Source organism: Necator americanus, chromosome I, assembly GCF_031761385.1.
Source record: "Necator americanus strain Aroian chromosome I, whole genome shotgun sequence".
In the NCBI taxonomy this organism is placed as follows: Eukaryota; Metazoa; Nematoda; class Chromadorea; order Rhabditida; family Ancylostomatidae; genus Necator; species Necator americanus.
Genome location: NC_087371.1, coordinates 8706226 through 8734162, shown reverse-complemented (window position 1 = coordinate 8734162; position 27937 = coordinate 8706226). Strand labels below are relative to the sequence as shown.

General features: G+C 41.2%; 2 protein-coding genes across 3 annotated transcripts; one reads left to right on the top strand and one right to left on the bottom strand.

Annotated features, from left to right (window-relative positions):
* Positions 1-592: 592 nt before the first annotated feature.
* Positions 593-17351, bottom strand: RB195_004904 (uncharacterized protein; the record flags this gene model as incomplete). Of its 2 annotated transcripts, XM_064177125.1 has the most annotated exons (11): positions 593-700; positions 826-1017; positions 5377-5479; positions 6769-6908; positions 7994-8200; positions 8309-8416; positions 8858-8996; positions 10631-10746; positions 14853-14942; positions 16811-16893; positions 16958-17351. In XM_064177125.1, 11 exons carry the CDS (start codon positions 17349-17351, stop codon positions 593-595), a joined length of 1680 nt encoding a protein of 559 aa, XP_064034249.1. The 2 variants fall into 2 exon arrangements, with proteins under 2 accessions (XP_064034249.1, XP_064034251.1); XM_064177124.1 differs by lacking the exon at positions 16958-17351 and having other exon boundaries at positions 16811-16855.
* Positions 17064-17345, top strand: RB195_004905 (uncharacterized protein; the record flags this gene model as incomplete). The annotated part of the gene is made up of 1 exon (XM_064177126.1): positions 17064-17345. The coding sequence occupies one exon, from the start codon at positions 17064-17066 to the stop codon at positions 17343-17345; it is 282 nt and encodes a 93-aa protein (XP_064034250.1).
* Positions 17352-27937: the final 10586 nt, after the last annotated feature.

Sequence of the window (27937 nt, the reverse complement as noted above, 5' to 3'; positions counted from 1 at the left end):
CGAATCACTATTTGAGAGCACGAATAACTAGACGTTAAACATTGGAGAAGAGCTGCAGGTGTGGACAATGAACACCTGACATATTCGTTGATTGTGGTACTAGACAATGGAGAGGAACAAAAGGAACAGAACAAAACAAAAAATAGTGTAAGAAACCCAGCAAGTAATAATGTATGTATGTATTCATACATGTTTAGATAAATATACTATAAAAAAATATGGAGTACATGCGTATTCAAACAAGTGACATGTCGGACTGTATTCGAATTAGCACTATGAAAGGAGGGATGAGAAAATTAGAGAGGCACAATACAACGCTGAACGACCGCGTATGCTATTCGGTTGAGGAGACAAGGACGAGAAGTACGATGAACACTACGATGCGCGCGCTCGCTCACTGTTTGCGCCGCAATCATTACACGACTGCGTATAGTTGATGACGCGAATGATTCGTGCAGGCTCGCTGCCGGAGGCGCTGCGTTCTGCGTGCGCGACGCGTTGCACACGTCCGCTAACCGGACGTGGCCACCTGACCCGATAAGCGCTTATTTTCGTTATTAGATTATTAGATTGTCGTTAGAAGAAGAGCTGTTCAGACAACCGGAATCCATTGTGTTGTGTTGCGTGGGAGGTAGAAGAGCGTTGTTCGTGGCGTGTGACCAGCTACAGTACTCTGTGGATTGTAGATGCTCAGAGAGACCTGAAATAGAAAGTGTATTAGGCTGGCCACATACGCTGTCAGGGGCTGTCATATGGCTGCTGAACCTCAATCTTCCCCCGCACAACACAAATTCTCGTTGAAGCATGAAGTGAATTGTGTCCCACCTGGAACGCCAGTCGATCGATCATCACTAATGTTTGGCGTCTTTCATGGCTCATCAAACAGACGGTACTTTCGCTGACAACACGATGTAGCAACATCAAGAAGTCGTATTTCGCCTGACTTTGCGCCAGAATTGTTGATGGAGCTTGGCTTGTTGAAGCTTCCGAGTCCGTATCGTCACCAGAGCTTGACCACTGAAAAAAGAAAAGAAGTAATAAGAGTTCAGAATTTGAAGTGACGTTTGACCGACGTCAGTTCGCGAATTCACACCGTGGATCACCTAATCCATAGGGTTCCCCTCGTAATATGACCGAGTCGCATTCTCTTTTATGGATGCAAACTTCTCGGGCGCAATCAACTATTTTCGCTTTATGCTCGCAATTTCCGAGAATGAATGAGCGCATTATTAACGGTGTGATGAGCCTATCCGTCATTGATTTGCATACGACTTTCTCATCGGGTCTAACACTAAAAACGTCACCCACGTCCATCATTCAACTCTGGCGCTCGCTTTTCGGTGGAGAAATTCCCCACAACCTCAAAAAAGCAATCAACTAAAATGACATCACCGCGGGCAATTGTAATGTCTCGGCCGGCTTCGCCCTATGCCTCACTCCGCTGGCTGCTTGACTCTAGTGGTGCACGAATAATTACGCCAACGTATTCGTGGCCGAAGAGACACCGGCATATGGACAGACTGTCAATCAATCATTCGTGTACCGATTTTCTTTTGTTACTTGACGGAATTACATCAAAGGAGAAGGAATTTCAGCTCTCTAGGGGACAACATGGGGATACCGCCTAAAGGCGGATTTTCCACATTCTCTACTTGTAGATTTACTGAGTCGTAACCATAATTATGAAAAGAAAGGCGTAGAAGTTCCGAGTTTTCCTTGTGGAAAACTCCTGGTCCTGGTCCGCACTAGAGAGAGATGGACTCGGCTAATCTACTCGGATCTGGTTGCGATTAAAGTCAGCCCTGTTGCTCCGGCTGCACTTTTTCTCCTAATGATGAAGTAGAAATGTTTGCAGCTTCGTTTACCAAATTCCTTTCATTTCTAACCAAAGAGCTTAACGACCAGCTTGTTAGGATCGCAAAAGTGAGAACTCTGGATTTTAGCCTAATACATTTCCATGTATGTCCATGCTGCGTACTTGGATAGTACAAAAATAACTCGATAGACTCAAATAAAGTAAGCTATTTAGTGATTAAGTATAGATTAGTTAGAAAAATGTAGTTGCGAGGAACGTATGCGAGGGAGACTTAAGTGCGCTCTTATTTCTGGAAGTGAATAACTAAGTCAGTCGAAGCCGTAAAACCTAAGCGTCGGTCTTCGAGGATCTATGACAGGTAGGCTAGAGCTGCTAAGAGAAAAAAGGGCTTTCAGAAATAAAAAGCGCGGTTGGCTGGTCCCTCACTCCCCGAACTACACTTTTCACTACATTGGTACATGTTCTGAAGTGAATTGATTTTGGAATGAATGTTTTGAGTGAAACGTGCTGAGCTCTCCCTACGCGATACTGCTGTTCGTCCCACTCAAACACATGAACTGCTGCTTTTGGCCCGCTGATGCAGCTGATATTCATTCGTTCGGGGCGGAAGAGTCGCGCCGACGAGAGTCACGGGTTGCCTCCGAGCGAGGATAACTATCGCTCGGTCGGCGATCGCTTGCATGTACACACACACACATGTCCAGAAAAACGCAGAAGACAAACAGAGAAGCAAATTAGCCGCCGAAAGCAGTGAGTCAAAGCGCTCTCAACGCTCGTCACAGCCATCTACATAGCAAAGCAGTCGATTGCATGATGTCACATGATAGATATATTTGCGAAACAATAATAGTTCATCCATACGCTCATGGATAATGGTGCTTTAGGGGATTTTTCATAGAAAAGGGAGAGCTGTAGGTGCATGCAGCAAAAAAATCACAACTATTTTGAAGTACATAATTTCAGAGTTTATGTTTTTAGGTTTAAGTTCCATTCGCTGAAATTCTTCCCCGCTTTGGACCCTTTTTCTTTTGTTTACATTTGGAGAGTTGGATATAAATCGGTTGAATGTTTGAATCACATGTGATCATGTTAATAACAATTACAGGATCCACATCAGAGAAAAATCATCAATAACCACTTCTGGGCAAACATTTGTCTACTTTCAAGTTATATCGCGCTAGTGCATGGATGTTTATAAGAACAAGCAATTACGGCACGTGATTTTTGCCTGCTCCTATACACCGGGGATGTACGGGATCGACAAGTGGGTTGTTCGATTACACCCAGGACAACGGTATTATAGCTAATTTACCGTGAACATGTGTACGTACGTATCTGCCGAGTGTACGAACGGATACGTCATAATGTGACGTATTTTCGTCCTCTAAGGCACATGATTTAACGGTTGAATTGGATCAAAGTGCGAGTTACCGCGAATACATTACATATCCTATTTTAGTCTTTTACCATGGGTAAGCACTCAACTGAAGAGTACTGTGAACATTAACTAGTATCTTTAATGTATCAGCTGGGATAGCGTAAGTCCATGTTCGAACGACACCACAACATTTTTACGTTTTTCTTTTATTATACAAAATTAACGTATATATTGTAAACAGTTGTAAACTGTCAAAAGTCGGGTGAGAACCCTTCCTGCTTTCCATATTGGTCCATAAAGTTGGCGAGCGCGAAACGACATACTATTCTTTGAAAAAAAAAGAATAAAAAACAGACAAAAAGAAACTGGGACTTCCAAGACGTATCGGATTCTAACCAATTCACTTCTATGCTATGCTTTAAACCATCCCAAAAAAATCATATAAAATGCAAGGCGTGAATCACCAAAAAAAAAACCGCAAAAGTCCCAAAGATCGAAAAAACAATACACCGTCTTCCAACGGGAAATTCATTCCCTATTCTGCTATCGAAATGCACTATCAGGAATTCTGAACCGTGGAAACAAATTCGCTCCATTCGTTTGTTCTAATTAGCATCCAATTAAACTTTTGGAAAACGCGATCCACAATGGATGAGGTCCGTGTCAGGGAACAGCTAGGTACAGCTAGGTTTACATGATTAAAAGTCATAATCTTTCCGGGAGATTTTTCCGGAAGATTTTTATAACCTTATGTTATTGTACCTCTTTTATACCACAATAGAACATAGCAATTATGGTTGTTATCGAGAGTAATACCGATTTCTGAGCTCTCAACAGACATAATAACAACCACACACACACTATTTGAAAAAAAAAATCCATTCACGACCTGCATCATTACCAAATTGTGGATACTATATAGGGTTTTCAGGTTACTATTGAATACCTCTCAACATATCCCATTTCCTGCCGATTAATGGATGAAAACACATGATCCGCATGCGAAAACGCATGTGGGATGGTGGATGGGGGGATAACAAGTAAGTAGGTAGGTAATTAATCTATTTTTAATGGTGATGTAATGACTCTGTCATTTTCGATTATTCAAAGAAGCAGCAATTTCACGCTACGTCGGACAAAAAAAAAACAACAAAAACAAAATTCATATGTGCATATGTGCCTTTATTTTCGCAATTTCTCACGAACCGTATTCAGATTTGCCCTTTTGAAGCTAAATGTTTAGTCCGCAGGCGAACTTCTATTGTGGAAAAATAATTAATTATGGACGGACGTTAGCATGTAATTAAAAGTGATATCATAATAGACGGGAATGGCATCGAAGCTAAGAGTAAAATCCTCTTAAAAGAGGGGGTTTTTCAGGCGTCTCCTAGATAGTTTAGACATTGTTACCTACGGATATAGATAATAATATCTCAGCTAAAGATTATCTTAAGAGATATTTAGATAAGCAAAGAGAAGCTGCTATCTACCGTAATAGACCTTAGCGCTGGACAAAAAAAAGACAATCTAAATCCAATTTAACGGCGCCGCTACACAACTTTCTCTAGCGAGAACAACTTTTTTTTTCTTAAACGATGTTTTCAAAAAAAAGTGCTTCATATTTGGACCAGCTGAATTGCACAACTAACTAATGGAAACATCAAAAATGAGTGTAAGGACGAAATTTGACTTCTTCAAGCGACAAATAATATATTTTACACGCAATCACGTCACGTGCACGATTTTCTTAAAGTCATGTTAAGTCTGCAATATAACTGTAGACTACTGATTTCTTTCCAGCACATCGCCACGTTCCCTCATTAGAGGTCCCCCGAGGCTGCGTGTATAAAAGTCGAAAAAAAAGTGGCTTAATCAAATTCTTACGTATCTATCTCTTCTCAGCCTCCGCTTACCCTCAACAAGTTCGCGCCCGCGACTTTCCTCTTAAGCGGCCGATCTGGCGGATATACATAAATTATAACACAGCTAACTGCTTTATTTGGTCTCAATTGAGTGAGCCTTAGTCTTCCTCGCATCCACAAACACCTGGCTAAACATCAACCTCCCCATATGGGCCTCTCGCTATTTGAACAGCTCATAACCGTTGACCGAGTGAATTAGCAACTGAGTGTCATATGACCGAAAAACATATGAGAAAGAGAAAGCGGAAATAAACACGAACCTGGTCATTGTTCGATCCAAAATGGTTGTCCAAGTAGTTACGCAATTTTTGCTCTTGGCTTACAACGTCAGGGAAATCGATGAAGAAACGAGAACACATATACCTGCAATTTAGGAAATCGAGAGGATTTTTCTTCCCAAATTCCACTTTGTTTCCTACTGGCTATGATGGAAATTTTTGACCTCGGATAATTACTGCAATGCCTGCTTTGTTTTTATCTCTAAAGGCAACACACCGCTAAATCGACCATTTTTTGAACCCCTCCATTAAAACATACGGCTAGCGGTGTAGATTACGGTGTATGAGCGTGTTCTCATTCAATTTCCCCTAATCGTACCGAAAAACGGGAAAAGCGCGGGAAATAGCATCCCAGTGCGAAATTTCCTACAAGGGAAATCGTGACGCGCCATCCTTGTTTACGCATCGCTTCTACGAGCAGGCGGAGCATAATCAGTGAGGTTTCTCTAAGTAAAACTGATGGATAGACTGTTGAGGGAACCGGTACGTGTACAAAATGTGGCGTTATAAGGTGCCTGGTAGGAAAAATCGTACAGGAAGCCCGTTTCCCACGCCGTTTTTCAGGGCGACTACGGGGATTGGACGTGAACATACTCGTACTCACAAGTTAACCCTCCAGCATTATCCTTTCGAGGAGAGATCATCATCGGTTACGATTACGCGGTATGTGCCTTTGAATGGAATGTTCAAACTGCTTAGATCTAAAACATTCTGATCTATGCCTTACTCATTCATTCGGTTCACTTATGTCTTGGTGATTTAAAATTAAACAGTTTTTTTGACATCAAAAAAGGTCTTTCAAGTATGCGTAGGCGTGATTTCTTATCTTACATGGCGTCAATGTGTTGCACCCGGTGAACTAAGCATTTTTGCTGTGCTGCTTTTGATCAGATATTCCAAAACAATCCACTTCCCTTACAAATACATGTATATCCAGAATATCCAAGAAGCAGATATGCTAATGAGAAAAGTGGAAAATGAGGGTGGTGGATCAAATTTTCAGGAAGAAACCAAGAGCTACGATGGTGACAAAGCAAATGGGTTACGTCTAGGCCATATTTCTTTTTGCGACCGTAAATATTCTGATACCTTTAAGAAGCATGCAACACAATGAGAGAAACTCTTGCTAATCTCTTTCTAAAAAAAAGGAGGGAAATTATCCAGTTCACATTGACTTGTCAATTAGGCCAAACACAAACACTACCCTACGATATCTCATTTGTCATCGTGTATAAAAGACACTTAATTAATCCAACGCATCAAATTTTCCGATGAGAACGAACGCCAACGCAAACACGTGACATTCACGCATGCAGGAACCCAAGCATAAAGCATAAAGCAGAAAAAAAAGAAAGAGAGCGGAGAGAGATTTACCTTTCGAGTTGCCTGCATTTCGATGGGCGAGCTGCTTTATAGCCTCTTGTAAGTAGATGACAATATTTAAGTAGTCCACCGCCACGAATCTCTTCCGGTCGACGCGTGTCGATCAGTCGTTCGTGCAAATGTGACATAGCCTGAAGTGAAGAATTTACAAATCCATAGAACTACCGTTGTAAAACTTGCAAGGGATATATCTAACAGAAGAAAGTCCATGATCAACTCGCTATGTGAATTACTTAAAAGCATCACCCCACGAATCTGAGGTGGTACGGATTTCAGGTGGAGTATTCGTATACGGCATAGTAGATTATGGGGAGATGGGTGATTCCGTTCATTTCTTCCTAAATGCCGCAAAAAACGACCCAGAAGATGCGGCGTGTGCACACGACTGGCGCGCTCCAATCGAACTCGTTGTAGAAAATAGTGCGCCGGAACGTGTTCAAAGCCGTATCTTCCGGGCCGTTTTTTACGGCAATTAGGAAGAAATGGACGGAATCACCTCCCTCTCCATAATCTACTATCCCGTATACGAATACTCCACCTACGAAATCCGTACCACCTCAGATTCGTGGAGTGATGCCTTTAAATTGCTGACGATAAGGTGATAATATGAAAATATTTGAATGCATCCACTGTGACCCACGTTATACGGTATTCGTCACATTCGTTATTCGAATACAATACAATCACTGAAAGGTGTATTTACACCTATCTTACTACATGATATTACTGGTTCCTTCACAGAACCAAAACTTCCAAGTTTTTTTTTCTGGAAGAAAAAGATTAGGAACGATCGATACTCGGTACAAATCCCTCACTTCGTTGCGTAGAGAAATGAGAAACGTTATACGCAAATCATACACGTCATATTTTCCCATATTTTCCCATTACCTAATAGTGCATCACATAAAACACGTCAAGCTAAGCTGGCTGTAAGTTTCGAGATGTTTTATAATGTAATCACATAAAATTTGTTGGAGAATCGTTAATCTTTATAAGTGGGGAAATTATTGTGCTTTGAGATTTGCCATCATAAAACCATAAGTTTCTCGTTTCTTCTTTTAAGAAACGGTATAGCTTCCAAACCCTAGAATAAAAGGGAAGAGACATCCATATAACGAAAACAGCACAAAATAACTTTTCCAAATACCTAATTACACTTCATTCCCCGTTACCTAATTTTTAGGGTCCGGAGTTTGAAAAAAAGGACAACACTAACCTGATGAACGTCACCGAACATGCTTTCAATGTAGACTTTAGCGTCCGACGCGTTAAAGTCATCAAGTAGGGGGTCCAATGTGATCTGGAACGAGTCGACGGAGAACTCAAACTGGCGTCGCATTTTATCGACGAACTTCAGTTCGATACACCGGCCGAAGTCGTTGTGCAACGAGAAAAGCGACCAACGATCGTCATCCCCAGACACCTTAACGTCGGACATGAACGATATATGTGGATACGTACTATGGATATACGGACCCGAAACGACTGGGAGCTACTATGTGACGAATCCTATCGCTAGTCACATTCTTACCTTGACCATTTTTCCAATATATACATCTTTCAAGGTGTCCGCATTGATTTTGGTTTTGTTCGCTGATGGCATCATATCCATGATCGTGTCGAATACAGCTTCACGAACCTAAAAAAAAAAGAAACTACTTCTTGTTTTCGCTAATCGGTTATACTAGTTCTGCTCATCATGAATGTATGCAAAATTTTCATGAAAATATTTGCAAAGTTAATGAAGAAATTTGCAGAACTTCAATGTTTGCAAATGTTTGCATATGGAATATGACGTTACCAGTTTGTGCACTTATGATTGAATTTATGATCAAAATACATTTTCCACACTGCGATTATCCTGATCATATTGGGCTGTAAGATGTCATATGCTCATATAACCGCGTCGCTTGTGTACGTATGTGTGTGTATGTATGCAATAAACCCCAAACAAAACCCAATAGCAGAGAAGAGAACAAAAAAAATCATCCCTTCTTCAACCGCAGTGCATTGAAACTGATTCACTTTTCGAAAAGAAGAACAATTCTAAGCAAATCGTAACCACTGAGACGTTCCATACCTTGTCAAAACTGTCCGAATTCTCCACATCCATGGGGAAAATGAGATCAAGATCTGCGTACGAGAAGTCGTCAGCGGACGCAACATACGATGCGGCGCCACCGTTGAGCTTCACCGACTTAGGCGGCATACCGGCTTGCCTGAAATTTGGACTGGATTCGTGGATGTGAAAAGATCAAAAATGCTTAAGAAACAATTGACGTCACTATCCAAATATACCGTATCCTTCTTCATTCATAATAGTTACCAGCACTTACTACATACATACACACACACACATGCAATTCGTTCACTGCTGCTGACATAACCCAATTATGGACAACCACGCACAACATGTTATTATACATCCTTCCCCGTTATTTTTACCGTAATAATTCCCTCTAACTTAATCAAAGAGGACTTTGAAAAGTGGTTCCTCGTCTATTTCCATCGTCACTTATTAGTTTACTTTTCACCGTAAACAATCATCGCAGATGTGCGGTTTTTGTCGCCGGCGAACAAGAGGCGAACGTAAATACACTTCTTGTCGTCGTATGCTTTGTCGCATCTGTCGTCACGGCGAAATGGCGAAATGTCCTTGCCGCTCCCGGCGCAGATGTGCCCAAATATTTGTTGCGACTGCTGGTAAACAGCTTCCGTTTATTTAGTTCGACTACTACTGATATTATGATTTCAGGAGGATCATTGACGTTATGCTTCCGCACATGGATAGATTGAACAGCTGTAGAGGTAGGAAGCGTTGAAGTAGGCGAGCATAGTACATATGGATATCCTCTCAGCGTTGCGCATCAATACATCGTCGCACATATAAGCACAACAAACGCATCCAAACAATTTTTCATCGAAAATGACGAGTGCATTTGATTCCCATACATTCCACCTGGAGATTAAATGAAATAAATACATCAGATATGAGGGAAAGAGCCGTTGAAGCGGCGAACCACGAAAAGGACCACGAGCTTTCGCTCGCTCAGATGCGACAATGCGAAATTAGGATCTTCCCCGAAATCGTCACATCTTCTGAACCGCACTTCAGAAGCGAATCACACGTGAAAACCCCTCAAAGGACGTTCAGAACTGTGGTACCAAGCGGTAGAATTCTAGGCGAGAGAATACCCGAAATTCACCCCAAAAAAAGACGCGTATTTGAAAAGTTGAAACCAGACGTCTTGAACTTCTTCCACGATTTTCCCATCGTGGAAGAAGTTCGAGACGTCTGGCTCATCTTTTCACAAGTGCAATTGCAGAACTGCAGAACTACCGTATGCTGCAAGGTGTTTTTTGTTGTGTTTTTAGACGGTGCACAGTGCGCACTAATACAATACGAAGGGGTGCAAGCACAGTGTTTACAGTTTCCGCTACGTGGGCGGAGATTAACGCAGTTTATGGAGAGATCTTCTCTAATAGGATGAACTGTTATAGTGTTAACTGAAATGAGGTTATTTCGAACCCTCAAATTTTCGAGCTTTTAATTTCAGTAATTTCCCACGACCCAATGAAACTTTTTCAATCAATAGAACGATGTGAGAGTTTCTCGTTAGTTTTTTTTTTCTGCTCATCCTAATTTCCATAAAGATTTTCCATGAAGAGGTTCCGTGATAAAGAGATTATTAGAATGTGCTTTTGTGACAGCATGAGAGCAGTATGAAAACTTTGAAGAGGAAGAGAAGTTGACATTCTACAACTGAATAAATTGAATGGTTTGTTTTTTCTCAGCAGCAACTGTAATGAATATTCGAATAAAATTGCAGAAAGCCAGAAAACCACCACCAACCTGAGCTTCTCTCGAACGCATGAGATTATATCGATAAGGCGAGCCGAAATGGTCGGGAAATTCCCTTTCCCATGAATTTCCACCGTCTCGCTGAGGACGGTTCGAAGACGATCAACCTGAAGAAAAAAACACGCACATAAATGGAATTTCATTGTGAAAAAATTTGCTCGTTTAAATTCGGAATTGAATCGGGCATTTTAGGGGGTGAAGATTGATGATTTTTCCAAAATGTGAGCCAATAAAATTATTTAATAAACTTCTATACAGCTCAACACGATACGAACATCAATACAATTTTTACTGTGTTATCCGTTATCGCTTCTTAGCGTTGGTTTTTCTCTTTTTTCTTCCTCCGTTTTTCGTTCTCTTTTTTCGTTTCCGTCAATTTCATTTTGGGGTCATCCAGTCGATGTTTTGATGTGTACGAATTGCAATTCATTAGGACTTTACATGTCTCAAAATAGCAATGCATGCATAAATCGCCATTGTTTTATGTGAGTTCTCTCTCTCTTTCACTCGCAGAGACGAGTACTCATCAGCAGCGGAGTCGGCGGCGACCGACCACCTGCAGTGCTCTGCTCTTTTGTTTTTCTCCAGAATTAACTACGAAGATGGACTTGAGGGAAACGTTGCGACCTCGATACATTCCAGTCTGCCTCAAGGTTGTCTGTAGTGCACGATTAACGTTCCTGTATAACTTTTAAAGGACATAATCCTTTAAAGCCTTAAAGAGTTTATTCCACATATTTTAGTGTGATCGCTTGATACGGTATAATCCTTTTCTTTCACTTCTTCACACAACAAAATTAGTTACCAGAGAAGCCCCCTAAGTACCAAAAAATCCACCCATTAAAAGTTGTTGGCTGGAATTCGTCAGTGACATTTTTTGCTGATAGGAGACAGGCATCTTCTCCGTTAGGTTGACGCATAAGTGATGCCTTTTTTAAATTTTTAATTTGCGTATGCAAAAAAAAGAGAGTTTAGCGTTATGTAACGTGTTATTTGAAGAGCATTTCTTTCCGGAAAAGATACTCCTTTTTGTCTTTCATGCTATAAATTTTTTTTGTTAATTTTTAGATAAATATAACACAACATTTTGCGCCTTCACAGTTTTTTTTTTGTGGGGGGAGGGGATTTTCTTCGTATCCCTAAGCTTTTGGGCAGGTTTCTCACACATACGTTTGCTAACGAAGCTAAGCTTCCCTTTTCTTCCCCGCCCCCTCATTCCCTCCTTACCCTTTACCTCCTGGCCCAAATACATTTTTTGGTGGGTGCATATTTCCTGAGATGTGGGTCAGTACCATTTAGTCTGCATCATTCAGCAAAATATCATGAACTGTTACGGTAGTAAGTGAACCACCGCCTATCCGCCACCCCTTCGTCCCCTTCCCGCTCACTTCCTCTTCCGGTAATGAACCACTTCATTGTCGACGAGGGCTGACGTTGATTTGCACTTGTGCAACTTTCCGTGATATTAATGTTGGAGAGTCGGGCGACGAGTGCTTCCAACGTGACGTCAGCACGCATCATGCACAAATATGTGCTTCAACATCGAATAGCACATTACCTTGTAACACGAATGGATGGAAAGGATGTGGGTGGCTGGTTCGTTTGACGCGTCTCTCACCATCCACATATCCGTAGTGGCTCGCGTGACATCTGTAGGTCGCAATTTGAGAATTTGCGTGTTGGGAGCACGCGTATGTGTCTGTGTGCGCATTTGTGTGTGTGTGTGCGTATGGACGTATCCTTTCTTTGCAACGTCATTTCGTGCATGAAAGGATACGGTAGGGTGGAAAATTGTAATTCATGATGTTTTCGCATCGGCATCCGAATAAATCGCTAACGAAAATCTCCGAGAATTTGCACACACACACACACACACACACACATACACACATACACACTCTTGTCGACATGGCAGGAAAGCAGGCAGGCAGGCATGTACGTATGTATGTAATGCATGTGTGCGTGCGGAGACGTGTGGGCGGTATGTTTTATTCAATATCGGCAAAATGTGGGGGAATTTGTGGTGGTGAAAATCGGCCGTTTTTTTTTCTCGAAAAGAAATGCAGGATTTCGTTCATTCACCGACGACGATGGAGCACATACATAGAAGCAGCCGTCGTCGTCGTCGTAACTCGTTCAACTAAGGATATGACCGGGGAAAAAAAAACAGCGTTACGTCAACGACCGTCATCGCAGAGCCGGAGGCGTTAATTAGACGGCGCTGCGTTGAACGAGAAACCCGGCATATTGGATTTCTTCAGCAAGAACAATATTTATAGCTTTCAATAACCTCACCATCCTTACTTCTGCTGCTGCTGTGAAAAAGAAAATTGAAGCAATTGGTGCTGAGTTAGGGGGAGAATTCTCCAAAAAAAATAAATGCTCGAATACGCTGTACGCTAAAAATAGCAAGCGATAAGTTCCATTAGATCGGCCAGAGACCTTGAAGGATTAACGTATTGGGATGTGTGTGTGTGGTAGGTGTGCATGTGTGCTGACAGAGGCGAATAGAATCCGATCAACAACGATCAGCGCTCAGCTGATCATTTCGATACATGGCACACACATAGGAAAATCTCAAAAAATCCTCATGAACAGCATCAAAACTATTTTTTTTTCCCGGAAGACCATATTCCACCTAAATTCCACAAATTTCCATGATTCCAAATTTGATTCCAAACAAAGTTTCCACAATTCCAAAATTATCATGTAAAGAAAAATTTCCATGATCTAAACAAAACGGGAGTCCAATGTATGAATTGAAGTGATCGAATGCGGTAAGAAAAATTACGGGATGAGAATTTTTCAAAAGAATAGGAACAGCACCGTAGCAGTCTGGCGCATCAGGAATCGGTCAGAAATTGAACTGTTTAAAACAAAAATCATCTTCCCACATAAGTTCCACTTCTTATTTGTGAACATCGATCAGGTTTGAATGACCCATGTTGCATTTTTCCCCCCATCTACACACTAAATCCAATGTTTCACCGAGTGGAGGGTCAGATAACAGCTACAGTTCTTCCCTGAATTTTCCATCGTAAACAAAGAAAAAGAAAAGCTGCAAAGAAAGTGATAATATTTAACGGCCCCACATAAAAATGAAAATGTCGTCACTTTTCAACTTCACGACATTCAAACAAACTTTAATGTGTTTATATGTTTATTGCCGCCAGATACGGTAGCGTCTTATAAACGTGTGGTGCAGCACGTCCTTTAAAAGAGCAAGCAAGCAAGCACAGCAATCGTTATTATGTATTTGTGAGACATTCCCCCCCCCCCCCCCCCTTCTAACAACACAATCATAAGTCATGTTATTAATAGCACTTTTTGATAGATATTGTTGTTGAATTTTCGGGGACGGTGGAGAAGAAAGAAACTAGGAAGGAAAAAATTTTCTTTTCATTTCCCAGAAGTTTCTGGGAAGTATATGGTATGCCTCATATGCGCTGCGATAAATTATAGACATAACTGCTGCTGCTGCTGCTGATGTGTTGACGTGTATTCCTTCTCAGCACAATTTGCATGTATACATACGTACGTACGTCAATGTCAACGTCGTACGTCACGCCTACGCAATAGACGTGTGTGGGTTTCCAGAATATCTATACGCGCTATATATTTAAATATATGAGATGCTATATGTGCACAAATATCAGCTGATATGCATATCGTTGTGTATATATATATATATATATATATATATATATATATATATATATATATATATATATATATATATATATATATATATATATATATATATATATATATATATATATATATATATATATATATGCGTGTCATATTTCATAACGCCATACTGTCAGAAAAAAGCAATAGGCGTTAGCGTCGCTCGTCGTTGAAACGAAATGCATTTCTAGAGGAGCGCAAAAAAAAGAACGGCTATGGAAATCGTCGTCGCTTGACGTGCTGGAAGTGTTGAGATTATTCGTGGACGACCAAGAAATCATAGAAATGCAAAACGCAAACGCAGTCATGCTAACGCTTCATCAAAACCTCTACGTAGGCAGCGGAGAAAATGTCGTGCGTCTTGTTTTATGCTCAATAAAAAAGGGAAAACCGCAGACAACTACCGTTGTGACAGAAAATATTCGCCTTCCCCGACTAATCCATGATTCAAATTTCTAACTCGTGCAGTTACTTCCAGGAGGTCCAAAAAAAAAAGACGCGGGGAAAAAAAGACGAACTGTACCTGTTTCCGCGTGAGCTCGGTTGTACTCGCCACATATGGTCCCTCCTTGTTCATACTTCTCGAACTATGCGAATGAGGGGCCACGGTGAGCTGGAAAAATCGAGAAAATTAGAGTTGATTTTAATTCTGGTACTATGGTTCCAGAATGATTTCGGGGCTTAGTTTGAACAACTGCCGTTTTTATCCCTACCGCAATGGAAAGCAGAGAAGAGTGAGTGAATGAGGGTTACCATAGCTAGATTTGATTCTAACAATGTATGGTATTAAATGAATCGAAACGGATTGATTTTCAATTGCTGCCATCAATTACAAAAATAGTGGAGAGAGATTTGAAAATAGGTCCATCCAAAACCAGGAGGTTATGGATGGATTGTGAGCCGTATGCGTGTGGAAAATTTCAAATTATTTGAAAAATGAACATAGAAAAAAGTTGTTTGTCACAATGAAATTATTTGTACAACAGGATGAAATACAGTAATGTAATGAGAGAAGAACGGAAACAACACAGTGACAGGCAGTAGACTGCTCAAAAAAGATCTCACTCCATGCAACAATGATTTTTTTCTTGAAAAAAAAAAGATTTTTCCACGTTCTCTACGCAAATGTAACCTAAACGCTGGTGAAAAGAGCCGCATCCGAATATTTGGCCCCACAAAACGATGTCTAGGGGCAGAGGAGAGTGCCTCTCCGGGAGAAAATCCTGTTAATTTGGAGTCACTTGAAGTTGAAGTTTTAAGGAGAGTTTGAGCGGATTAAATGGATTTCATGGAAAGACACAGGTAGTTTCCTCCGTTTCATAAACCAGAAGTTAGAATTTGAGAATGGCACCACGGGGTCGGCTGGAACCGCCTGAGGGGAGAAAGACTCTAAGCAGTAGGATACAAAAAAAAAACAAACGATACAAATGTAGTTGTAGGATTTACCCAAAAAAGAGAGGTTTTCTTAGTAGAAATTTAAAGGCAAATAGCGTTTCAAGCCGTAATTCCCGTACAGTTGCGTAAGCTGCCGCGCTCGAATCGGTGCGGCATACCGGAAGCGGTTAAGATCGAGGTGCGACCTTTGCCATCACCACAGTGCACTTCGTGATGGTCCCACCACGATCCGATCTCGATTACTTTCGATAACTGCACCGACTTTCAGGTCAGGTTTTCAGCCGACTATGTCTGCATGTGTGAGGTGAGGAGTTAATAGAAGCCGATTTTACTCGCTCTATACTCCCTCACAACGCTCAGGTATCCAAAAGTTAACGTTTCATTCCAAAAACAAACAAAAAAAAAACAGTGAGCAAAAGAACTTCTTTAATGGAATTCTATGCACTTCAGCTGCTCGATAACCATAAGTGTAAATCCAGAAAATTATCCGCTGCCAAAGAATATTAAAGTTTGCCTTAATAATCCCGGATAAGGTGCTAGCGCGGATAAGTCGGATAACATCCAGGAAGTGGATAAGATCCATGGATTTTGACAGTAATTGCCAGAGGAAATGAATTCTAACGCAGCATCGCTAAGAGAGAGAGAGAGAGAGAAACAAAAACATGGCTCACTTCACAAACAGAAAGAGAAAGGTCCGGAAAGAGCATAGAATCAAAACAAGAACTCTAAATGACCAAACATTTTGAAATGGGTGCGGGTATCGGTGAAATACGGCCGATAGGCAACAAAAACAGTGACGTAACTGCTATTGAAAAGTGATAAAAAGTGCACTTCTTAGGAAGAAAAAACATCAACAATGATCGTTTTATGAAGTGGATTTTTTAAAGTAGAAAAAAGTGGGGGAACAGCAATTCTGAAGCGAATAGAAAGGGTGCAGACGCGGCTGCGCTGAATACCAAGGCGAACTCCCAAAGGTTCGATGTGTGTGTGCGTAAGTAGTGATCGTAAAATTAGGCGGAACCGAAGTTCTAACGCTATCCCCGATGTCATTGAAATGTCTTATCACTGATCCATTCATTCACTTACCCCTCTTGGCCATTGTGATACAAGACGTTTCCTGGACGACTGCATCGAATGAAACGCGTACGATACGTTCACTGTAGTACGTACTGCACTTCGATAAAAGAATTAATTCGGAATCGTCGACCAGTGACGAGACACGCACACACACACCAAAAGAACGACCGCTTCTTCTTCTAGCGATGACGATCAATGCAGGCCCAGGCTGCCCCCGTCCAGCAATCCGTCGCCCCGCCCGCTCGCTTCGTCGAGGACGACGATGGCGATGGGCGTGGTGAGCCCGTGTTTGGCGCACTCCGCCGGCGTTTGTGCTCTTATCGCGGCCACGGCTCCGTACGCTCAGCCCACACGGTGCTATCTCGGCGATGCCGCGCCGAACACACTCCCTCCCTACATGGGCCGAACGCCCGGCTCTAGAAGCTTCCGAGCCGTGCCCAGCACTCTCCGGGCTCGGCGAGCACTCTCGCTCAGCGCTGCTCGGACGGCCGCAGCGGAGCCCACGCAGCTGCTTGGCGTCACTTTTGTTGTCGGTCAAAAATGATGTCATTCCCTCGAGGGGAGGGGGCGTGGCCGCTGCCGGCGTTGACGTCGTTTGGACAGCGTCCAGAATTCGTCATCAACCATCAATTAGGATACTCTACTACGGGCTTCGACATAGACATGGTAAACATTAGTGGATGATTAGAGTGAAGGGAAGGAATAACGAGACAATCCGAAGTCGGAGGGGGTTACCGTAATTTACTGGGATGCACTCATATACTATCTACATACTACCGTACTGCATTATTACGCATAATGTACGCTTTTTTTTGCTAATGTTGCCATGTGACAGTTCAATTGTCAGAACAGATTCTCTATGTTTTCGGTGGGGGTTTTTTTTGGCTATTCCAGTACAACAACCTCTTAGTTGTCCTTATCCAGGAAAAGCGGAAGTTTTACTGGGTTGCATCTTAGCGTTCTGTTTTTTTCCTCTCGACTCTTTCCTTTTATTCAACATTCCGATAAGCAATGAAAATCTGTCTTGACAAGGAGCGTAATTACTCAGGGGACGTTGCAGAAGGTCTGGAGCAAAAAAAAAACCAGCTGTTTGCATTATTTATTTTATTTCCTTTATTTATTTTTCTGTTTTTTTTTCAATTTTTTTTTTTGTGAAGACATACTTGGATAAGAGCGGAATGGTTGGAGTCCATGTTGTTCAAGTTTTTTGCTTCTAATCCTAATTCTAGGAGGTCATTTGACTATTCTCACATTGGAAGCTGGCGGGCGGATTCCAGTGTATTCCCCCAGGGCAGCGTCTTCAACGCTGTACTGTGTTTAAGTTTCCCATTTCATTCACAGAAGGTGAATGACCGAATGAATGAATGACATGAATCGGCCTTAACGCGCACAAAGGTCCTTTGTCTTTTCATCGATAAGGGTAATTGGTTAAGTCCGTCTATAATTAGAAAGCTATGCATTCACACTAATGCATGGGACATCGAAAAAAAAGTCCGCGATATATTTGGAATGATGATAGCACGACCCGCTTAAGAGCGATTGACGTCAAGTAGCGGCGGAATGTTCTCGGCCTTCTTTTTTTTGCATGCGCAAAGATATTTGCAAAGGATTAGGTGTGACCTTTTTTGTAAATGCTAAGAATATTCTGGAATGTTCAGTATCGACTAGTGGTGGTCAACATAGTTTAATAAAATCTATTCATGGGCAAATTATTGAGCTTAAAGTATTCGGTATGACGACACCTCGTTACCACCTCATTACTCGAACCGGTTGTAAAAGAGGAGCAAGCAGATGAATTAAACTCGTAACTCAGATTCAGGTCTGAGTTGGCGAATTAAAATGATTTTACTGCGTTTGCGTTGGATTAAAAAAGAAGAAATAGAATCCTTCTCCCCGAGCTGCTAAGCATGAAACGAATACAGGACTATAAGATAGATAGCTAAATCAAAGAAGCAGAATTTAAAGGTGAAATTTCTGAAAATTCCAGAGAACTCTACTCTGGATGATCTAAAACCCTCTATCTCATTTAAAAAAAGAACTTTGACCGGGGCAACAGCCTAGCCTGAACCTCAGCTTCTTCTTCCTCCTCTTTCATTTCTCTTTTATTTCTTATTGGTTTTTTTTTACGGTCAATTCGAACAAATTGGCACTCATTAGAGCTTGACCAGCACTTAGAGCACTTAGTGGTAAGGTGTGCAGCTGCAGGCAATGAGTGCTGCTGCTCTTATGGCTGGCCATGGATTGAATCTCTAATGAGCTTCTCTCTTTTCGTGTTTTTTTTTGGAGGCAGCTGGGGTTGGCCCTAACGAAAGGTATCAAGAGCAGGTAAGGGTTCGTTTCTGGGAAACTGGTTAGACCACCGAAAGTACTGAACATCACATATGCCAGAGACGTATGTTTTTCTAATTTTTTTAGAACCTAAATCTCAGTTTTCTAACTTTCTGGCTCATTTTTTCGGTAGAATTTTTTTTCGGAGCATTCGAATTCAATCTGGCGCAAAATTAGCTCTTTTTCAGGGACATTAAGAAACCTCTCATCAGCAGATGAGAAATTCTCTTGAGAGCTTGCGTGATGAATCTCAAAAAGGCTTCTCTGTAACTTAATTTAGCAAATTCCCAACCTAATTCTACGTGTTCCTGTCCGAAAAAAATAAACATTTTTCCCATATTCAAATTCGAACCTTCATCTCCTGACCATTGAAGTCAAAGAGGTTGTTGTAAGTGGGGGGAGTTGCGAATAGATCTAATTTTTCAATTTCAGACGACATGTAGTGCTAAAGATAGTATGCGGACTTCAATGCTCTCAATGAAGCGTTCAGAAATCTTATTCCTGAGCGGGAGGACAACCTCAAGCTTGTCAATCTTTGAGAACGTTGTCCAAGAACGCTATCGACTCTACCAAATCGACTCTTCCTGGTTTTTCTGGATTAACCTCAAACTCTTGTTTTCATTCCTGTCACCTGTCCCGTTGTTCGTCGAATTACTTCGGCGAGCATCAGTAATTCTTCCATTTTTCGCGATTGCGTGCCAAAGTTGCCCAGTGGTTTTTTTCTTGCGTGGGACTCGGAGAGCATCATACGTTTCTTTGAAGGACATTGAAGGACTTCGGGAAGAGGTCTGACCATCGGGTCGTCGGTTTTCCTGCGATGCGTTCGATATCGTGTAGTATCCAGTCGTTCATAGCTCTAGCCCAACGATTGTCGTCGTTTAAACGCATCACGTGCCCGGCCCACCTAATTTTACTCCTCTCGGCATACATGGCAGCGTAGTTGATCTTCGATCGTTGAGAACATTCGGATGCCTTCTTTCACGTGAAAAAACGATTCTCATATTCTGTTCCATTTATACTCTTGTCCTTTTATTTGCTATTATTTATTATTTCATTTTTTTTGAACAATTTCAACGTGCTTAGACTCGGCATGTGGGCGGAGATATTTCTAGCCGATAGAAACGCCGGTAGCAGCAACGCATGTACAGTTCCACAAATCCTCTTTTTTTTCCTCGATGCTAAAGCGTCAATCCACTCGTGATGTGCAAATGCATTCAATTTCAATTCAGAAACATTGAGGTTTTATGAACACGCGCATGTGGCCGAGCCTATACAATGATTTCCGGCGCTCAATTGATGGAAACATCCAGGTTGCTGCTCTTACGATGAAATTTTTGGATTACATGAGGGAGGTATCGAACTATCGACTGCCTTCTAAGTAGAGGAGAGCTCTTGAAAGTGTCATGTACTCTGGACGCACCGTTTTGAACAGATTGGTCTTAAAAGATTGAAGCGACAAAGTCTCTGCCGTATCAATCCATTTGGGATGCGCCAACGCGTTTTGCTGCCGTTTTTCGAGGTTTTGGAACGCGGTTTGGTCCATAGAATGACTTCCGGGGCCTAATCCACATATAAAGTCAATGTTTTTTGTCCCTCCAGACAAGCCTGGTTCCAATTTATCAATCGTGGAGGGATGAACGGGTTGGTTGGCATCAGCGCGGTTTCGAACCACCGACCGTGCAGTCACAGCGGACCTCTTGCCGGTTAGCCCTAGTAGTAGAACCCATAGAACCAACCAATGTCTTCTTACATCCTACCATGCAGAATTGATCAACCTTATCGAAGTGAACTTAAGCGCTAAGCATTTTTTTAACGGGAAGTTGAAGAAATCCAACAATTGTGGTCATACCATGTTGGAAACGCGGAACTCCAACGTTGGAGGCGTAACTCAACGCAAAGTTACCGCTCCTCGAATCGCCGACTTTGAAATGCACGTGGTCAAAAATTCTTTCAACTTCTACTCTTTTAGGGAACCGTCAGAATTCGACGCAACATCTGACAATCTGTTTTTTTGCGCGTGAAAGTGTCGTCGTTGAGAAAAGAGAAGACATTATTCACATAGGAAAAAATGTGAATGACATTTCTCCAATCCAATCTTTTATGTATGGATGTGTGGGTGGTAACGGGACGTGGATGAATTCAAATTCGCGTTCTTCCACGCCCCACAGGTTACAAATCACTTGGATCCGCAAATGGTGGGATGGTGACGCAGTGAACGTTCACACGCGGCGGGTATTTTTGATGAATTTTTGAGACACGGTGCAGAGCGTCGACTGTAGGGCGGATATATCGATTTTTACTGTGGTACCATATTCTGGTGCAGGCACATGTAAGTCCCCAGCTGTGTTATGCTGATCCTATTGTACGTAACCGGGCGAATGACATCATCCAACATGGCGAATCACATCATTATCCTCAGGCGACGTCTCTAATAAAATTCATGCTGTAATTTCAAATATGCTCACACCACTAGAGATAAAGGGGAGAATTTCTCAAATTCGTTACGAGATCGACGTCAGTCGCTCAACAATGGGCATTGAATTTTCTGGGGGGAAAAACCAAAAGTAAACAGCAGAGGAATGCGAAGAAAATGGTAGTTAACGGCGGAAAAAAGGAAAATGTGGATAAAATTAACTCAGGATAAATACGGATTTCATCCACCGACCACCTAATTTTTATATACCTCATATATCTCATCATATACTCCTATTATTATATGATTTTTCAAATCTTTTTCTTTTTATCAATTCTTTATATCTCTTATAACTTTTTTTATTGAGAATAAAAAAAACAGTGTTAGATAAGAGACCAGCCTTCGTACATACATAAAAAAAACAGAACAGAAACGCAAGCGCTTAGTTAATTCTTCATAAATTCTACAGTAACTTTTTTGTTAATTTCTGGTGTTAAGGTTAAGGGATAAGAGGATTATTAAGGATAAAATGGTGCACTCTTCTATGTAAAACAGAATCGTTTAATCGCTAATCCGCACTTCAACAAAAAAATCCTCCAACACTAAATTGAAATTTTATTTGGATCATACTGTATTTATTAAATTCGTTCATGCAAAGTTGAAGCGAATGCAATTCAAAATGAAAACGAGCCCTTCATCTGGGGATAATTTGAAATTTAGTTTGCTCTTTGAAAGAAAAATACACGGCAATCTAGCAAATCAAAGAGTTTTTCAATTAAATACGCATCAGCTCTTTTGCAATCTTGCAAAATCACAATCATTTGAAAAAAAATATTTCAAATATTCCGAAACCAATTTATTAGCTTAATATTTACTTATTATGATTAATTTATGGCTGGATTTTTCGAAAGATTTTTTTTTCTCTTTCAATCTACTGATGAGCTTCACACTCTGACTGAGTGGAGGATAAATAAAGGGTTTATTGCGATGTCACCAGGTTCATGCATTTCAAGAATTTGGATTCACTTCAGAAGGGAAAAACATGAAAACAACTTGCATACAAACATAAAGTACTTAAATCTGATTAACGTGGAAAACATTAATCAGATTTAAGAACTTTGTGATTTCATAAACAATTCCATTTCCTAAAATTGGTTAACCAAAACCATCGCGTTTCAGTACTGGAAAATGGAAAAAAGAAGAAATCCTTAGTGAGCCGAAAGTAGCGGTACCGAGTTCATGTCAATGTTGCAATTTTCTTCATAACAGACATATTCAAAGTGCAAAGGAAAATTACGTTGGTTTTTTTAAGAAGTTACTTCTAGGGATTAGATTTGTACCGTATTCCGTTTCACCTGTGCCCTCGTTGTTCGTCGATTTGCTCGACCGGCATCAGTAATACTTCTATTTATTTGTCCCAGTCGTGCACAAGGAAGGGCTCCCCAATGGCTCCTCTTCTCGCGAGGAACTCGAAGAGAACATCATATCCTTCTTTGAAGGAGTTCGTGAGGACTGACCATCGAATCGGCGGTCTTCCTGCAGTATGTTTGACATCGCATGATATGCAGTCGCTAACAGCTTGGCCCGTTGAAACGCATCACGTGTCCGGCCCACCTAATTTCACTTCCCACGACATATATGCATGCGGCAGCGTCTCTGATCTTCGATCGCTGACGTAGGAGTAAACTTCAAACAGCCTCCTTCACTTGCGTAAAGCAGGATACTCCTAGCGTCAGCTTTTCAATTGAGCGTTCTACGACGCTGACCTCACATTTTTCCCCTGGTCTCCAAAATACCGAGATTTTCAAAGCGCAGCCCAAAGCAGGAAGTGCGGTGTTGTTAAAAAGGTTAGCACCGAGCTGAGTGTTCCTGGTCTTCTTCAACACATCGTCGATACTCTTACATGCCCTCCAAGCAGCTCGTTTTCTCCTGGCCCGCTTGGAAGTCAGTCCGTTCGTCATGTTAATTTTCCGACCTAGATATATTCCGACCTAGATATACATAGCTGGAGCATTCGGATATATTCGTTCGGTTGAGTGTGAATCTATTCTAGGAGAGTGAAAACTAGTGAACGATACGTGAACGAAACCGCCAGCGGAGCCCTTCAAACTTCATAACCTTACGGCTCTTGCAGGCCTTAACTGATCTTCTCGACAGTCATAGAATGCTTAAATTAAACTCAGAATGTTTTCTCCCAATACCCACTGCAGAGCGATCAATTCACTCCATCAACATCTCCTCAAGATATATCTGCCGAAATGTAAACAATACTCAGCAGAAGGTATCCGCCGAAGAAAGCAGCGTAACGACAATGGAATCTCTGTCAGACTTCCGTTGTTGTTCACATTGTTTTCTCGTCAAGCGTCGATAATTCAGGGATTGTGCAGCGTTCGGAATGATGCAGTCATCACGTGTATACATAAGTGAAGTAGTCTACTGAGAGGCAACAATGCCAGAGGCAATAATAGTAGCCAGTAGCATAAGTATGTTACCGAGGAAAAGAGTGACGATGAAGACACTCGATTCGTGTATTTGTCAAGCTTCAAGGAAAAACCGAGGGAGAAAGACGCCTACTTCAGAAATACTCCACGAACGTCGCAGTTCAGAAGTTCGATCTTCTTCTGAGAACCTCTGAGTTGGCTGGGACGAAATCAAAGAAACCGTTCAGCAGTGGTGGATGATGGACTATTTCTAACACCCACGACAAATTTTCGCTGCCGAAAAAGTACCATTCAGACGAAAATGTACTGGATCGATATGCATAGTATGCATTTGTTAGACATCCTTGCTTCCTCATAGCTATCGACAGCGGACAAAATATGATAAAACGTTGAACGCTCACATGCAAAAATTTTTCCATTGCGTGAATGATCGAACGCATCCAAAAAAGAAGATAACTATAGCCATTTGAAATCTATCCACATTTTTGAAGACCGAATAGGAACGGCATGGTACGGCAAGGGAAAAACCCATATCTGAAAGGTCAACCAAGTGGTACGGTGAATCCAATTTAATTTTTTCACGACCAGCTTTTTTTTTACAATTTGTGCTGAAAATGATACATTTTACATAGCTGCCATTATTTGCGACGCAATTGTGTGATCGATTTGAGAAGTTTTGCTGCATCAATTAATTTTGAACGGGGGACGAAACGATGGATAGGGTAGAGGGGTTACTGTTGGTTTTCGGAGAAGGCACGCAGTGAACAATTACCACTATTCTATTTTTTCTAAGAGATCTTTTGTGAACACTTTGCAAGTTCTTTTATATGTTTGAAAATTTATATTTAACAACAATTATTTGAACCTTTCAAGTCTGAGCCATTGAGGACATCGCACTTTTTTGCGTATCGTAAACTGAAGAATCTGCAGTTACCGTTAATATGGATTAAAATGGTTTCAGCCTTCGCCACAGCTTGTGCCACTAAAAATCCACTTCGGACACCTCATCTTCCTTCCTCTGCGCATTTTTTTGCGCCACACTGCTTCGTGTTGATCAATTTCTTAGTAGTACATAAGGGAGCTTAATTTCAATAAAGTTCATGACGTTGACGTTCAAGAACACACATAGTACGTACACAGTAACGTGCTGGTCCCAACGATATATCATGTTTTTATCCGCTTGGCACCAATTCATCAAACCCGGGGTAAGAGAAGCCTTAGTTGCCCTACGCCGGTCTCGAACCATCGACCGTACAGACACTCTGCTGACTCTTTTACACCTCTCTATAGCGCCCTTAGATGCCCTTACAAAAATGTTATTCCACTGAGTGTTAAATTATCTCCTTGTTTTTTTTTGTTGACTGATATCATGCTATGTAATATTGGGCTTAGTATGTGTGTGTTTGTCTGCGTGTCAGGGCTATATTTAGACAGTGGGTAGGATCCAAGTCCGTACCGGTGCTTTTGTCTTGAGATGAGTCCAATGGCGTCGAATTGGTGCGCAAGCGTCAGAAGGCGGTAGAATGGGATTGAAACTGTCATACAGCATAGAATTGGTACATGGATGCCAGAAATTCAGAAAGCCCGACCGCCAACACGACGAAGCAAATCAAGAAATCGCAGTCTAGTCACTGAGGCGGCCCCAGTGCACCAGTAACCGCGCTGATTCTAATTCAGTGACTTGACTGTGATTTCTTGATTAGCTTCGTCGTGTTGCTGGTCAGACTTTCTGAATTTCTGGCATCAACGCACCAATTCTGTGCTGTATGACACATTTCACACAACCTCTACCTCTTCCTGACCCTTTGACTAGAAATGTCTCTTTCTCGACTGGTTCAATTCCTTGTTTCAAGAAGTGGTGTCCATTGGATGCTCGAGAGGAAGATGACGCTGAGATCAGGCACCAGCACCCGAACAAGGTCTCTTATCGAGAGATTTGATGGTAAACGAAGTCCTTCTCTGACGAATCGCTGCAAATCCCTAGTGCTGTATTACCGTAGCTAGGCTCCATCACATCTACATCACTTGACGAAGGTTGCAGCTGAATACTGAGCAAGCTTTTTTTTGCCAGTGAACGAATAACATGTGATTTCCGATTGGTGAACAAGCAGTACCGAGCGATAATTCCAAGCGGATTTGTCAGAAGGTAAAAAAAAAGATGTTGTCAATCGCTTCATGGTCGTTACAATTGCGTGCGTAGCGTTTCGCTCTGGTGAGCGCCTCTGTATGTCTATTCTCGTGTACGTTTTTATCAATAAGGTTGGTCGGATCCTTTCTTTAGAAACTGCATATGCACACGCAAAGTGCTGCCTAAATAGCAACTAGAAGCTCACGTGATCTGACGTGGGACCCTTATACTTATCGGGACGATGATGACGTTCACGGCACATCACATACCTCACCATTTTATTTTAAATTTGAAGAAAAATACGAGAAAAAGCTGATAATTCAAATTATATTTTCAAATTGTAGCGGTATCAAAGGAATGTAGGTGTGAAGTTAAGCTAGAATATTCCCAAAATGTCGTACTGACGTTGTTAACAGAAAAAAAAACTACAGAATATTTTCATCAATGTTTGTACTTCCAGAGGAAAAAAAAACATGGCGAAAGTAACGCTGCTAGGGAGAAAACACCAAATTTAATTTTGTAGCAGAAATTTACAGAAAGTGCTTTTAGTTCGTTGTTTTTGTTGATAGCTGAAGGCAACCGATGCAAGTGTCACAAAAATCCTGAACGTGGTTCGGAACGGCGCCCAGACTCTGACACCTATATGGAAATAATTGATTTAGAAAAATTCAAAAAGAAAAAAGTAAAAAAAATCAGAAGCTGGTAATATAGTTGAGGTGGATTGTTTTTTTTTTCTTCGAATTTTTCACATACATATATGTATGCCTATTTGATATGGCATAGAAAATAAGGGGCTGGAGAGGGAAGAATCGAGTAGATTGCAAATAATCGAGAAATAAATATCAAATAAATTTCTGACGATGTGTTATTCAATGCAATAATTTAATGCACTCTTTTAAGTAATTTGGCAAGTTAACTAAACCACTGCATCCTTAACATTGCGAAGGAATAGTTGCAGCTCTATTTCCCGTTAAACAATTGAATTTAAAGGCGTCACTCCACGAATCTGAGGTGGTACGGATTTCAGGTGGAGTATTCGTATATGGGATAATAGATTATGGGAAGGGGTGTGATTCTGTCCATTTCTTCCTAATTGCCGTAAAAAACGGCCCGGAAGATACAGCTTCAGGCGTTCTGGCGCACTATTTTCTACAGGGAGTTCGACTGGAGCGCGCCAGCCTTGTGCGGCGCCGCATCTTCCGGGCCGTTTTTTACAAATTAAGAATTAGTTTGCAAAAAACGGCAATTAAGAAGAAATGGGCGGAATTAGCCTCCTCTCCATAATCTACTATCCCTTATAAGAATACTCCACCTGAAATCTGCACCACCTCAGATTCGTGGGGTGATGCCTTTAACAATTGAATAGAATAACCTTTTTGTTTAGATAGGAATTTAAAAAAAAACGCAGATAATTTTAGTTTTCAACTGTAGATAATATTTTTAGGGAACTTCCTCGTATTGTGCACTTTTGAAAGTAGTTAGTAGTAGTTAAATAGAAGTTAGGGACTTTTTTTTCAAAACATTTCGTTTTTTTGACAGTCGAGACATTCAATCATACAAATGCAAGTTACGTTACGTTTTTGCAAGCGCATTACGGACGAATGAAAATAAATAGTTTAGTCTTGTCGGATTTTATCGGAAAGTAGAAAAAAAAATCACAAAGAAAAGTGACGTGATTTACTCTTTTAGAATTAATGACAACATTAGCACAAAAAGATCGGCACAATAATTTATAGTAAAAAAAAGAAGAACCTTTGTCATGGATAACTCGGAAAACTGTAAAGTGTCGGAAGAGATTATTGACGGAAAAAGAAGAGGGAAAGAAA